This window comes from Myxine glutinosa, chromosome 5, assembly GCF_964187855.1.
Source record: "Myxine glutinosa chromosome 5, kmMyxGlut1.1, whole genome shotgun sequence".
NCBI lineage: Eukaryota > Metazoa > Chordata > Myxini > Myxiniformes > Myxinidae > Myxine > Myxine glutinosa.
The window spans coordinates 158,130,388-158,146,076 of record NC_136265.1 but is presented as its reverse complement, the minus strand read 5'-3'; the positions used below and the strand labels follow the sequence as shown (position 1 = coordinate 158,146,076).

At 45.9% G+C, this 15,689-nt stretch overlaps 1 protein-coding gene across 1 annotated transcript in view; it reads left to right on the top strand.

Annotated features, from left to right (window-relative positions):
- DISC1 (DISC1 scaffold protein) overlaps positions 1-15,689 on the top strand; it is a 44,290-nt gene that overhangs the window by 14,843 nt on the left and 13,758 nt on the right. The window contains exons 4-11 of the mRNA XM_078778910.1: positions 3,589-3,733; positions 5,043-5,136; positions 5,233-5,429; positions 5,615-5,669; positions 5,755-5,857; positions 6,036-6,224; positions 11,581-11,641; positions 11,968-12,151. Coding sequence (XP_078635036.1) covers positions 3,589-3,733; positions 5,043-5,136; positions 5,233-5,429; positions 5,615-5,669; positions 5,755-5,857; positions 6,036-6,224; positions 11,581-11,641; positions 11,968-12,151 — 1,028 coding nt within the window. The remainder of the gene's footprint in view (positions 1-3,588; positions 3,734-5,042; positions 5,137-5,232; positions 5,430-5,614; positions 5,670-5,754; positions 5,858-6,035; positions 6,225-11,580; positions 11,642-11,967; positions 12,152-15,689) is intronic.

The window sequence follows — 15,689 nt, the reverse complement described above, 5'->3', positions numbered from 1 at the left end:
TACCTCCACTACCGAAGGTGAGCGGAGGTTATGTTTTCACATCTGTCTGTCTTTGTTTGCTTGTCTGTTTGTTTGCCTGTGAAAGGATATCTCAAAAATTAGTCGACGGATTCAGACGAAATTTGGTGGAGAGGTGTTGGGTATGTGACAAGGACGAAATGCTTAAATTTCGGTGAACATCCGGATGCAGATCTGGCCTATCATGGGATGCAAAACGTAAACTGTTCAGCCTGTCAGAGGTATGCACTCTACTGAGCGCCGCGCTAGTTACCTCCGCCACTGAAGTTGGGGGGGATGTTGTGTTTTCACCCCTGTCTGTCTCTCTCTGCCCGTTTGTCTGTCTGAACAGGATATCTCAAAGTTGTGGACGGATTCAGATGAAATTTTGTGGAGAGTTTGGGTATGTGACGAGGACAAAATGTTTAGATTTTGGGTGAAGATTCGGATCTGAATCTGGAAACCAGAATTTTTCATTGATTCGTCACCATTGAGAGATACACAAAAAAGGATATATAGCACGATGTCTCAAAAGGTTGTGGGCAGATTCGGACAAAACTTGGTGGAGAGGTTGAGTGTGTGACAAGGCCAAATCGATTCGATTTTGGTAAATAGCCGAATGCAGAGCCGGGTACAAGAATTTTTAAAATTCACGTGATGTATAACATATTTCAAAAAGTTGCAGAAAAGTTATTTTAAAAAACTTGGTGAATGAGTTGATTTTGTGACAAGAACAAGCGATTCGATTTTGGTTCAGGTCCGGATACAGATCCAGCATATCAGTGGGATATAAAACGTAAACTGCTCAGCCTGGCAGAGGTATGCACTCTACCGAGTACCCTCGGACTCTTGCGCCGCGGACCCCGCTATTCGCTGGAGATACGTTCCTGGAAAATCCGTGAATAGCAGGGCATTGTTTCAATGGAAAAAGGGGGGGGGGGGGGGGGGGATAGGTTCCCGAGTCGCAAAAATCCGCGAATAGAGAGTACCAAACTGTGAATGGTGAGGCAAATCCCGCGAATGTTGATGATAATCCGCGAAGGTCGATGAAAATCCTGCGAATGTATGCCGTGGCATTGTTCCAATGCCCCTGAAAAACTGCGAATTCGCGGAACATGGCCATGAATAAGAAAAGAGAACCCGCGATTTTGCAGGAATATGGCCGCGAATAGAAAAAAAACCGTGAATTTGTGGGACACTTTTCCGTGAATAGAGAAACGGGTCACATTTTATCACCCGCGAATAGCGGAACCTGCGAATACCGGGGTCCGACTGCTGTTCTAGTTGGAGCTGCATTTAGTCCTGTTGCAAATGTTTAATTGAAGCGTATTAAACATATTATATTTGTACAGGAGAGGGTAAGTGGAGATGAGAGGAAAGAGGTTGGGGGGGGGGGGGGGGGTGGGGGTTTACAGAGGAGGAAAATAAGAAATAGGAGGAGAAGTGAGCACATTGCTCATGACAATGTAATTCCAAAGTCAAATTCCAGATACAGTACTATATTCATTTGTCTGTAGATTATTCATGGTGTTATAATCCAAGTGAAAGTACATTGATGTTTCCTCATGTTCTACACGTACAGTGTGGCCACAAAGTTGGAGGTCGGTTATTATTGTCTGTACTTGTCGACGTGACCAACGATTGCTTTGGTTGCAGATCGCTTTTGGTCACACTGCATGGTGCTCTGTTTACAGACATACGCTTGCACGTAGACTTTGTTGGAGATCATGAGACTTACACCTCAAATCAATGTTCAGCACAACTTGTGGGTCAGGTGCATCCCTGTGCAATGGAAACAGTTCTTGTTTAAAATGCTGTAACTTCTCCTATTCCCACAGAACCAGTGCTGTTTGGCAATGCCTTTCAATCCTCAAATGTGCATCTTGCATCATGGGAATTTTTGGTTTCTCCTTACTTACTCTTGTAATCTCGGCCCAGCTATAAACTAGCATCCCCGTGATACATCAATGAGTGTGCTGTCCCTCGGATAGATGTTAAACGGCCGTCCCATCTGCCGACATTAGTTTGTGGATGTTGAAGATCCCACAGTGTCCTTCTTGAAGAATAGGCGAGCTATCACCGGCACCACAAACAAATTGCTGCCATAACCTCAAGGGAGAACTACCATCAGCGACACAGCCACGCCCTCGGCTATTGATGAGACCCTGCAGCATTGTGCTGCATTCAAAAGAAGAAGAAGAATAATAATGAGAATAACTTAGTTATCCACACAGAGGCTAATAGTCTCTTCTACGCTGTGTGGTTTTGGTCATTCATTGGTCACTTCGGGAAAAAACAAAGTACATAATAATTATACTTGTTACGTGCTCCTCCCTGACCCCCTGGTCACGGTGTACCTCCGAGCCCCAAGAGGAGTCACGGCAGAAAAATGTGTTATTCTGTATGTCAAAGATCAATGGTGAAGCCACACCAATTGTTACCAACAAACAAATATTGTATTAAGATCACACAAGAATAACAGTACAACAATAATAGTAATCAAAAGTACAATCAATATATCCAATGATGGTACCATCAGTTTCGTAATATATAACTCACTGTGCTCCAAGTGAGTGAACCAAGAACATTCCCAATGTCTCTTTCCCGTTTTTAAACCCAAGTTGTTTCGCTCCAGCGATCGTCAGATCAATGTCCAATCGAGACCAGAATCCCGTTGGGTTGGCAGTTACAGTCCTGCTGCCAAAGCTGTGCAAAGGCGCCCTCCAGGCGACTGGGAAATCCAAAGGCGCCCTTCAGGCGACTGGGAAATCATACTTTCGGGTATGGACGTTCTGCAGCTCAGTCGGTGAACCTCCGATTTACCTTCAAAATCCGTGTTGTACACACACACCAGATACGTCTGAATGCAATGAAAACGGCTGATGTGAAGCAAAGAAAAACCTTGCGCGACACGCAAAGGCTGAAGCGAAGCAGAGAAACCTTGCTCGACGCACAAAGCGCGTGAGTCAAAATGGCCGACGGCCCGTACTCGAGACTTAACGGCCCGACGATGATTCTCTCCGGAATCGGTCGCAAAACCTGACATGCAGGTTAATCTGTCACAGCGATAACCACTCTGTCGCAGGAATCCCTTTCCTGGGAAACCCAAAGTTCACTCGTGACTCTTGCTCGCCAACGTTCGCTCCAGACCGCAAAGCAACTATGCTTCTTGTCCGACTCCACTCGCTCTGCCTTCTTTTTTCTCTTCTTCCTCTTCGTCGTCCGGTTCCCGATCTGGTTTCCGGTTTCTTTTAACTCTAACTTTTTCACCTTTTGAAAACAGTTCATAAACAATAAACCTTTTGAAAACAATAATAGTACATGGAATCAAAAATGTTTACAGTGGGTGAAAACCACCACAACGGAAGTGACGAATCCATACATTGTCCACTATGTGGCCATTCTGTACAACACAAGCTTCTCCATGCCAATTTTGCCAATGTAATATGTGGATGACCCTACATAAAGAAATGGCTATTTTGCCATTTCATGCAAAGATGGTTATATTGTAACAATTTGCATCTGTTAGATTTATTAGGCAACGTTCAAAATGTGTTTCCGATGCTCACGGTAGCTTGTGCCTTCGGCCAGCCCACGAACTTGACAAGAAGATGGAGGATCTGATGCATCACCTTGCTGCCTCCCAGTTTCCGATTCACTTCCGCGAACCACCACGGAGCAACCCGCTTCAGAACGGTTGGGGCGAAATGACTCCTCAAAGCACACAAGGAAACAGGTTTGCTTTTTATTGTGACCTTTAATTTGAAAATTTTGGGGTGAGCTCAATCGGTCGAACTTCTCAACTGATGCAAATCCCAACCTCTTCTGGTTAGACGTTGGGAAACAACTTGTCTGAGAAGCATCTGAGGATGGTACTTAGTGAATCGATTTGTCGATAAACAAGAATGCTCTTGCTGTGGCTGTATCCCAGTGAAATCCCACTAGGATGAGGTCCTTTTGAATTAATTTACTGGTAGATACAATAATAGCAAAAAAAACTCTTGAGTATCTTCTGGCCTGGCTAGTAAGAAAGAGGTTGAAAGGTTAACAGGGAGGAAAACGCCATAGAAGCGATGTAAATTAGACGGTGGAGATTGATTGGTCCTGTTTTGCACATGGAGCATCAAGATAAACCTAAAAGAGCAATATGCTGGGCACATGACGGGAAGAGAAGGATTGGATGGCCAAGATAGACCTGGTGACCGGTACCGTCGGGAAGGAAATAAAAGGCATGAAGGTCACCTGGAATAAAATTGAAACGTGGGCCCAAGCCCGATGGAAGTGGTAAAAGTTCACATGAAACTCCATAGTGCCGAGCGGCACGCTTGGATAGTAAGGAAATAGTTGCTATATATTTATTAGATACATTACGTAACTACGACGGAAGTTTGATCAAACCCGCCCCCTCTGACTATGTTCCCAATGTGCCTCATAATTGCCCTATTACGTCTTCTCCACTACCTCTTCATCCTCCCACCAACATTCACCCTCTCTTTGCACTTGCTCCATTCCCTCTCCTTTTCTCACTTTCCATTCTCTCATAGATGGCCCTCAGCGCATCCGCATACCTCCGCCAGGCTGAACGGTTTAGGTTTTGTATCCCACTGATAGGCCGGATCTGAACCAAAATCGAATCGGCTTGTTCTCGTCGCCTCACCAACTCATCCACATAGTTTTGCCATCAATCGTCCACAACTTTTTGAAATATCATGCTCTATATCGTTTTTGGCCCAATCTCTCAATGGTGAAGAATCACTTGGCAAATTGAAATTTTTTCGAATCTGGATCTTCACCTAAATCGAATCAATTCGACTTTGTCACATATCCAAACTGTCCACCAAGTTTCCTCAGAATCCGTCCATAACTTTTACAGATATCCTGTTCACAAGCAGACAGGGTGAAACCATAACCTCTATCACCTTCGGTAGAATAGGTAACTTTCGGAGTTTCAGCCAGTCTAGCCTGGGTTTGAATCTCCACCAAGCTTTAAACTGCCATTCTGGTGTTTCACAGCTATTGTAAGTACTGTTAACATTTATCTCCAGGCGTTTGAAGAATGATGAGGAGAGTTTTACATCCGAGGATGTTACTGTGGCGATGCGAAGCGACAAGCATTGTAAACAAGGCGACTTGGATGAGGCAAGTTTATCTGATGAACTTTGAAGTTGTTCAGCATGTGTAATGATGTTATCGTTGATGTTCGAGGATAATTCAAACGGTGTTCTTTGCTGGCAGGGTGAGGTCTTGGCTCTGCAGCAGCACTTGGGTAACATGGAGCTGGTGGAGAGGCGTCTTTCGATGACGTCATTGTCTTGTGGAAGCCCGTGGTGGGATCGGAGCCATTTGTACCACAGTTTTCCTTTGGACGAGCAAATGGAGGCTTCTCGGAAACAGCTGGAAAAAGCAATTGGTGCACCTTATGATGTAAAAAGGTATTTGAAGAATTGCTTTTCGTTGCAAGACGTCTGTAATGGAGAATTGGCCTTCCGTGGTCCATTCTAAATTTGCTGGAAGACCTTGAGGATTCAGAAAGGGACCATTTGTATTTGTTCAATCGTGAATGGTGTAAATATTTCAATGGAAGATGTAAAAAAATGTTTTTCGTTCTTTTCGTCAGTTTAAAGGAAGAAGAATTCTCACTTCGGTTGGGCCTTCAAGACCTGTCTATCAAGGTATGATAAAATGTCAACAATTGCAATTGTAATTTCATTCAAAGGGAAAAATATAACTGTTGGTGAAAATGCCTTGCGCTTGTAGTTTTCTTCAAAGCAAGATTTGGTCTTCACTTTGGAGCAGAAGATTGAAAACCTTGGCATACATCTTCGCACGCTGGAGGCGACACGATCCATCGCTCTCTCAGGTAATATGCGACTCGTGCATTTGTATCATTTCAGCAGGTGGGCATGAGTAAGGGCCCTTCGCAAAAAGGCATGAGAGTTGTTTGGGGCATGTAATCAGGTGGGAGGAGAGGGATGTGCTCAAGCAGGTCATTGGTATGGATGCAGTTGTACACGTAGTCGGAATTTTATGCTTTACAGGTGGAGATCAAGCATGGGCAAGGCGGTTAGGAGGAGAGCTTGGCCGATTGGCCGCTGAGCAGGATGCGTGTGGCCAACAACTAGCTGCGGCTAAACATGCGACGCGCTTGCTTGCCAAGGATGTGCGCCTCATGCAGAGGGAGCACTCGGCCTTGCGGGAGCGGCTGTACAACTGCTTCGTCCAGCATGGTACGCAATCCAGATGTGAAAAAGTGTGTAATATCAAGATTCCTTGTGCCACGTTTATTTTTTCAAAGGAAACCATTTCGCTCGATTTCATTGCATCCTTGTCTGTTTCTATGACCGAGATGACAAGTTGATACAAAATATTTGATTTCACAACAAGATTCTCAGATGCAACTGTTACGTGCTCCTCCCCAACCCCTGGTCACGGTGTACCTCCGAGCCCCGAGAGGAGTCACGGCAGAAAAATGTGTTATTCTGTATGTCAAAGATCAATGGTGAAGCCACACCAATTGTTGCCAACAAACAAATATTGTATTAAGATCACACAAGAATAACAGTACAACAATAATAGTAATCAAAAGTACAATCAATATATATCCTATGATGGTGCCATCAGTTTCGTAATATATAACTCACTGTGCTCCAAGTGAGTAAAATAAGAACATTCCCAATGTCTCTTTCCCGGCTTCCAACCAGAGTTGATTCCGGTTTCAAGCCAAAGTCGATCCCGGCTTCAAGCCAAAGTCGATCCCGGCTTCAAGCCAAAGTCGATCCCGGCTTCAAGCCAAAGTCGATCCCGGCTTCAAGCCAAAGTCGATCCCGGCTTCAAGCCAAAGTCGATCCCGGCTTCAAGCCAAAGTCGATCCCGGCTTCAAGCCAAAGTCGATCCCGGCTTCAAGCCAAAGTCGATCCCGGCTTCAAGCCAAAGTCGATCCCGGCTTCAAGCCAAAGTCGATCCCGGCTTCAAGCCAAAGTCGATCCCGGCTTCAAGCCAAAGTCGATCCCGGCTTCAAGCCAAAGTCGATCCCGGCTTCAAGCCAAAGTCGATCCCGGCTTCAAGCCAAAGTCGATCCCGGCTTCAAGCCAAAGTCGATCCCGGCTTCAAGCCAAAGTCGATCCCGGCTTCAAGCCAAAGTCGATCCCGGCTTCAAGCCAAAGTCGATCCCGGCTTCAAGCCAAAGTCGATCCCGGCTTCAAGCCAAAGTCGATCCGCTCCAGCGATCGTCAGAACGATGCCTAATCGAGACCAGAATCCGGTTCGGATGACAGTCACAGTCACGCGGCCAGAGCTGCGCGAAGGCGCCCTCAAGGCAACTGGGAAATCCAAAGGCACCCTCCAGGCGACTGGGAAATCTCACCCTCGGGTATGGACGTTTCACGGCTCAGTCGGCGAACCGCAAATTAGCCTTCAAAATCCACGTTGCACACACACACCAGATACGTCTGAATGCGGTGAAAACGGCTGAAGCGAAGCAAAGACCTTGCGCGATGCGCAAAGCGCGCGAGTCAAAATGGCCGACGGCCCGTTCTCGAGACGTAACGGCAGTCCAACGATTCTCTTCGGAATCGACCGCAAAACCTGACACGCAGGTTGATCTGTCACAGCGATAACAACTCTGTCGCAGGAATCCCTTTCCTGGGAAACCCAAAGTTCACTCGTGACTCTTGCTCACCAACGTTCGCTCCAGACTGCAAAGCAACTATGCCTCTTCTCCGAATCACTCGCTCCACCTTCTTTTTCTCATCTTCCTCTTCTTCGTCGTCCGGTTCCGGTTTCATTTAAAACATTAATTTTTTTACCTTTAGAAAATAGCAATATCTATTTCCCCTAAACGACAACAATAATAGTACATGGAATCAAAAATGTTTACAGTGGATGAAAACCACAACAACGGAAGTGACGAATCCGTAACACAACTTAGGCAACACATCCAAATCCTGTTTCCGTTAGCTCTCTGCTGTGTGAATGTCCTGATGCCATTGTATTCAGTCCCATTTTTGGCTCTGAGGCCTTCTAAAAATGGGGAAACTTTTTGATTCAGCCTCGTAGAAACTATTCCGAAGCAAGGAATCGTGGAGAATTTTGTTATCCGTGTGTTTGAAGTTTGTTGAGTGGTCCTGAAACGGCTGCAGCCTGACTGCTTTACGCAGTAGCATGGTTGATTGAGCACAGGAAAAGGCCATTTGGCCAATCTTGCCTGTACTAAACTCCCATTCCAGTATTCTTGATACTCGATCAGTGATCTGCAATGTGTGTAGTGTGGTGGTAAAGGAAGGAAGGAAGGAAGGGTGAGAGGGAGAGAAGATTGGTAGAGGGCAGAGGGGGAGGTGGGAAGGAATTTGATTGTTGAAGGGGAAGGGTTAGAAGATATGCACCAGGTAAGACACTATCCATCACAACATAGGGGTGATAATTTGTATATATATTTTACTTTTTATTTATTTATTTGGGTGGAGGGGCACTTGCACAGAACACATGTTCATGCTCAACAGCCTGTTCTGTAGTTTTACCAATCTGTGTCTATGTTTTGCCAAGGAATTAACTTAAGATATTGCTTTAGGTGTTGGGGGTTGGGGGTGGTGGGTGGAGAGTGGGAGCGGAATAAATTAGTGTGTAAGAAGTTACTAAAAATTGCTGTGCATTGGTAAAGTAGCATATGCCAGAGTCGTGCAGGTACCTGTGAGAAGTTTTAACGAGTCTGGGGAGAGTAATCTCATTTCCTACTCTGTGACACTAGATAGGCGAGATAGGGGGCACCTCCGAGACACAAAGGTGATCCCGGGGGAGGAGGCTGTTTCACAGCACCACTTGGTTGTCTGCGACGTAAGGGTGAAAGGTGCGAGGAGAGCTCGGTGGGTGAAGTACCAACCGAGAATGAAGGTGTGGAGGTTGAAAGAGGTGACAGTAAGGGAGGCATTAAAAGAGAGGCTGAGTAGGGTCGAGGATGATGTGGTCGAGCTTGAAAGTGGTTGGATGTCAATGAAAGCTAGTCTGTTGGGAGCCGTTGGTGAGGTATGTGGATGGACAAAAGGACCACCGAGGCACTCGGAAACATGGTGGTGGGATGATGAAGTTGGAAAGAGGATTGACGAGAAGAGGAAGAAGTTCAAGGAGTGGCAGAAGGCGAAGGGTACGGGAGCAGAAACAGCAGAGCATGAAAGTTATAAGGCAGCCAGGAAGGCTGCAAAGAAAGAGGTAGCAAAGGCGCAGGAGGCATGTAGGAAAATGTTCGGAGAACGCTTGGATTCGGAAGAGGGTCAGAAAGCAGTATTCAGGATTGCAAAGCAGATAGCGAAAGAGAGGTGTGATGTGATGGGGGTGAGCTGCTTTAAGGATGAAGTGGGACAAATCGTTGTCGACCCAGATGGAATTAAAGGAAGATGGAAAAGATATATGGAAATGCTGTTGAATACAGAGAATGAATGGGATGGCAACATAGAGAGTAACCCAGTTTTAGGACCGGCAGAGAAGATAACTGAGAAGGAAGTTGAGGAAGCGATAAAAGCAATGAAGGGTAGAAAAGCGGGAGGGCCGACGGGAGTTGTGGGAGATATGTTGAAGGCAGCAGGAAGTTGGGGTGTGAAGAGAATGACAGAGATCTGTAATCTGGTGGTGAAAGAAGGCCGCATTCCAGTGGATTGGGAACTGAGTACCCTCGTCCCTCTATACAAGGGGAAAGGTGACCCTCTGGAGTGTGGCTCGTACCGAGCGATAAAGTTATTGGAGCATGGAATGAAGGTATTGGAAAGGGTGTTGGAGAGGAGGATAAGGAAGAAAGTGAAGATCGACGAAATGCAGTTTGGATTTATGCCAGGAAGAGGAACGACAGACGCGCTTTTCATTGTGAGGCAGTTGCAGGAGAAGTACATGGAGAAGAGGAAGAAGTTGTTTCTTGGGTTTGTTGATCTGGAGAAAGCATTCGATCGGGTTCCACGCAAAGTATTGACATGGGCATTGAGGAAGTTAGGAGTGGAGGAATGGTTGATCAGAGTAGTGATGGCAATGTACAAAAGAGCGCGCACAGCTGTAAGGACGAAGGACGGGAACAGTGGTGAGTTTGAGGTGAAGGTGGGAGTGCATCAGGGGTCGGTACTAAGTCCACTACTATTTGTAGCTGTGATGGAGGTGCTGGCTCAGAACTTAAAGGATGGTTTACCGTGGGAGTTGTTGTATGCAGATGATCTGGTGTTGATTGCAGAAAGTATGGATGGACTGAAGGAAAAGATGAACACGTGGAAGGAATGTATGGAGACAAAAGGTCTGAAGGTGAATATCGGAAAGACGAAGGTGATGGCAAGTGGTAAAGCATGTGGTGAGGTGGAAAGAACTGGGAAGTGGCCCTGTGCTGTGTTTGTAGTAAGGGTGTCGGAGTGAACTCCATTCAGTGTACAATGTGCGCTGAGTGGGTTCATCAAAAATGTAGTGGTCTGAGAGGGTCATTAACCAGTGTGGCAGCTACATTCAAATGTAAGGTGTGCACAGAGGGAGCTGCAGATGGAGGAAATGTTGAGTTGGATCTTGGAGACGGCGTGAAGCTGGAAGGTGTGAAAACATTTTGCTACCTCGGAGACGTGCTGAATGGAGAAGGTGGATCAGACTCGGCAACGGTTGCTCGAGTGAGATGTGCATGGAAGAAGTTTCGGCAATTGAGTGGCGTGCTGATGATGAGGGGAGTGTCGTTGAAGCTGAAGGGAAAGGTGTATGCTGCATGTGTGAGAAGTGTTATGATTTATGGGAGCGAGACATGGGTAATGAACGTAGAGCAGCAACGAAGGTTGGAAAGGGTGGAAATGCGAATGGTTCGGTGGATGTGCGGAGTATCGTTGAGAGAGAGGAAGACAAATGATGAATTGCGAAAGATGATGGGAATAGAGCCTGTGATTGATGCTGTGAAGAGGAACAGGTTGAGATGGTTTGGTCATGTGTTGAGGAAGGATGAAAGTGACTGGTTGAGAAGAGTTATGGAAATGAATGTAGAAGGAAGTAGAGGACGGGGAAGACTGAGAAAGACTTGGCTAAAGATGGTGGAAGAAGAAATGCGGGCAAGGGGGTTAACAAGGAGAGATGCAGAAAATAGGGCAAAATGGAGAAGATTGTCATGGGGACCGCAAGGCTCACCCCCGCTCTAGCAGGGAAAATGGCCTTTAAAATGCATGTTGTTGTTGTTGTTGACACGAAACCAGGACCTGTTGAAGCACAAATCGTTATAAAGGCCAAATATTTGAACACCGATGTGACGTAGTTGTCTTCAAAGCTGCAAATCAAAGCTGAGGTGGTGGAGAAGAATATGAGAGAGGTAGAGGGGCAGAGAGGATGCTTGGGATGGAGGGGTGTATAGAGTATATGCTAGTATGGCTAACCCCACAAGAAGTTCGGAATAATTGGGTGCATGTTAGAAGTAGTAGTAGTAGTAGTAGTAGTAGTACAACTACTACTACTACTACTACTACTATTGCTGCCATTGACGAGAAGTCTTGAACCATTTGGACAATCGTTGGATTAAGACTTGAAAATATCATGGTAGTAGTTGAGCTGCCATTATGGAAACATGTGACGTGTGAATGGTTGTTGTTCCAGATGAAAGCATCTTGCATTCTGCTCGTAGCTATATGGTGTTCCTGGAGGCTTTTTTGAAAAGGTAAGTTCACAAACTCTCTTGAAAGTAATTCCCCCAATAGCATAGTGAGTCATTTAAAGGTTCTTGTTCTCTAGAAACCTGAGCCTTTCTCTAATTGAGCGTGTCCCTCCTCTGTGCAGTTCATGCACACCAGCAGTGGCTGTTACAGGTTATTTATTAAAAAGTTTGCTTGCCCTTCCCCCTCCCCCATGCTATTTTATTAATGGCACGGTACTTTAAAAAAAAGCTTCTTCGTTAATTATGCAGCATTTTTGTGCAAAATATAGTTTATATATCTCCGGTTTCTCCGAGCAACTGAATGCCGGTTGTATTTTTGTTCTCACCAGTCCTTGCAGGCCGGACCTGACACAGGTATGGGAAGCTGACCTTGTGGCCTGTCAACTTCTGTATCAAAGCTTGGGCCAGACGATTTCCCCTCATCACGAGGATGGTATGCAGCCTGAGAATGTACGCAGCCTCGTTTCTATGGCCATGCAGGACTTGAGGACATCACGACCACTCGAGCACAGCGTAAGATCCCTTTCTTTGCTTCCGAAGCTATTTTCCGCCCCGTTTGCTTTATCTGCCACCAATGGCTGGAATTGCACGAAAAGCTGCAAAGAAGTTGATCTAATAATTTACCTTTCAGACGATCATTGAGCCCAAAATATATCGCATTTTAAACGTGATTTGGGGTACCCCATCGGTCGGCCAAAGGTTAATTACCAACCACTCATCAACAGGCATTTTAAGGCCATTTTCCCTGCCATAGCGGGGGGTAGCCAAAGGTTAATTACCAATAACGCATTTTATTTTGCAATCGTGTTTTTACACTGGTTTTTACACTGGGGGAGGAGGCTGTTTCACAGCACCACTTGGTTGTCTGCGACATAAGGGTGAAAGGTGCGAGGAGAGCTCGGCGGGTGAAGTACCAACCGAGAATGAAGGTGTGGAGGTTGAAAGAGGTGACAGTGAGGGAAGCATTAAAAGAGAGTCTGAGTATGGTAGAGGATGATGTGGTTGAGCTTGAAAGTGGTTGGATGTCAATGAAAGATAGTCTGTTGGGAGCCGTTGCTGAGGTATGTGGATGGACAAAAGGACCACCGAGGCACTCGGAAACATGGTGGTGGGATGATGAAGTTGGAAAGAAGATTGACGAGAAGAGGAAGAAGTTCAAGGAGTGGCAGAAGGCGAAGGGTATGGGGGCAGAAAAGGCAGAGCATGAAAGTTATAAGGCAGCCAAGAAGGCTGCAAAGAAAGAGGTAGCAAAGGCGCAGGAGGCATGTAGGAAAATGTTCGGAGAACGCTTGGATTTGGAAGAGGGCCAGAGAGCGGTATTCGGGATTGCAAAGCAGATAGCGAAAGAGAGGTGTGATGTGATGGGGGTGAGTTGCTTGAACGATGAAGTGGGACAAATCGTTGTGGACCCAGATGGAATTAAAGGAAGATGGAAGAGATATATGGAAATACTGTTGAATGCAGAGAATGAATGGGATGGCAACATAGAGAGTAACCCAGTTTTAGGACCGGCAGAGAAGATAACCGAGAAGGAAGTTGAGGAAGCGATAAAAGCAATGAAAAGTAGAAAAGCGGGAGGGCCGACGGGAGTTGTGGGAGATATGTTGAAGGCAGCGGGAAATTGGGGTGTGAAGAGAATGACAGAGATCTGCAATCTGGTGGTGAAAGAAGGCCGCATTCCAGTGGATTGAGAACTGAGTACCCTCGTCCCTCTATACAAGGGGAAAGGTGACCCTCTGGACTGTGGCTCGTATTGAGCGATAGTTATTGGAGCATGGAATGAAGGTATTGGAAAGGGTGTTGGAGAGGAGGATAAGGAAGAAAGTGAAGATTGACGAAATGCAGTTTGGATATATGCCAGGAAGAGGAACGACAAACACACTTTTTATTGTGAGGCAGTTGCAGGAGAAGTATATGGAGAAGAGGAAAAAGTTGTTTCTTGGGTTTGTTGATCTGGAGAAAGCATTCGATAGTGTTCCACGTGAAGTAGTGACATGGGCATTGAGGAAGTTAGGAGTGGAGGAATGGTTGATCAGAGTAGTGATGGCAATGTACAAAAGAGCGCGCACAGCTGTAAGGACGAAGGACGGGAACAGTGGTGAGTTTGAGGTGAAGGTGGGAGTACATCAGGGGTCGTTACTAAGTCCACTACTATTTGTAGCTGCGATGGAGGTGCTGGCTCAGAACGTAAAGGAGGGTTTACCGTGGGAGTTGTTGTATGCAGATGATCTGGTGTTGATTGCAGAAAGTATGGATGGACTGAAGGAGAAGATGAATAAGTGGAAGGAATGTATGGAGACAAAAGGTCTTTTTTTTTCTTTCTTTTTTTTTTGAAGGTGAATATCGGAAAAACGAAGGTGATGGCAAGTGGTAAAGCATGTGGTGAGGTGGAAAGAACTGGGAAGTGGCCGTGTGCTGTGTGCAGGAAGGGTGTCGGAGTGAATTCTATTCAATGTACAATGTGCGCTGAGTGGGTTCAAAAATGTAGTGGTTTGAGAGGGTCATTAACCAGTGTGGCAGCTACATTCAAGTGTAAGGTGTGCACAGAGGGAGCTGCAGATGGAGGAAATGTTGAGTTGGATGTTGGAGATGGCGTGAAGCTGGAAGGTGTGAAAACATTTTGTTACCTAGAAGACATGCTGAATGGAGAAGGTGGATCAGACTCGGCAACGGTTGCTCGAGTGAGATGTGCATGGAAGAAGTTTCGGGAACTGAGTGGCGTGCTGACGAGGAGGGGAGTGTCGTTGAAGCTGAAGGGAAAGGTGTATGCTGCATGTGTGAGAAGTGTTATAATTTATGGGAGTGAGACATGGGTAATGAAAGTAGAGCAGCAACGAAGGCTGGAAAGGGTGGAAATGCGAATGGTTCTGTGGATGTGTGGAGTATCGTTGAGAGAGAGAGGAAGACAAATGATGAATTGCGAAAGATGATGGGAATAGAGCCTGTGATTGATGCTGTGAAGAGAAACAGTTTGAGATGGTTTGGTCATGTGTTGAGGAAGGATGAAAGTGACTGGTTCAGAAGAGTGATGGAAATGAATGTCGAAGGAAGTAGAGGACAGGGACGACCGAGAAAGACTTGGCTAAAGATGGTCGAAGAAGAATTGCGGCCAAGGGGGTTAACAAGGGGAGATGCAGAAAATAGGGCAAAATGGAGAACATTGTCATGGGGACCGCAAGGCTGACCCCCGCTCTTGCAGGGAAAATGGCCTTAAAATGCCTGTTGTTGTTGTTGTTGTTGTTGTTGTTGTTGTTTTTACACTGGTTATAAATTTACTCGCAGCAATAATTGTTTTTTCAATTTCTTCTTCCTCTTCTTTACTCCTGACTTCATTTTTGTCATCTTTCCCATGCATCCCCACGAAGGATTTTTTTTTTTGTCCCAATTATTATTTTCCCTTCTGCTCCATTTATATTTTTGATCGATCTATTTTATCTTGTATCGTGATTGTCTAAGAAACATTTTGCTACCTAGGAGACATGCTGAATGGAGAAGGTGGATCAGACTCGGTAACGGTTGCTGGAGTGAGATGTGCATGGAAGAAGTTTCGGGAACTGAGTGGTGTGCTGATGAGGAGGGGAGTGTCGTTGAAGCTGAAGGGAAAGGTGTATGCTGCATGTGTGAGAAGTGTTATGATTTATGGGAGTGAGACATGGGTAATGAACGTAGAGCAGCAACGAAGGCTGGAAAGGGTGGAAATGCGAATGGTTCGGTGGATGTGTGGAGTATCGTTGAGAGAGAGGAAGACAAATGATGAATTGCGAAAGATGATGGGAAGAGAGCCTGTGATTGATGCTGTGAAGAGAAACAGGTTGAGATGGTTTGGTCATGTGTTGAGGAAGGATGAAAGTGACTGGTTGGGAAGAGTGATGGAAATGAATGTAGAAGGAAGTAGAGGATGGGGAAGACCGAGAAAGACTTGGGTAAAGGTGGTGGAAGAAGAAATGTGGCCAAGGGGGTTAACAAGTGGAGATGCAGAAAATAGGGCAAAATGGAGAAGATTGTCATGGGGCCTCCAAGGCTAACCCCTGCTCTAGCAGGGAAAATGGCC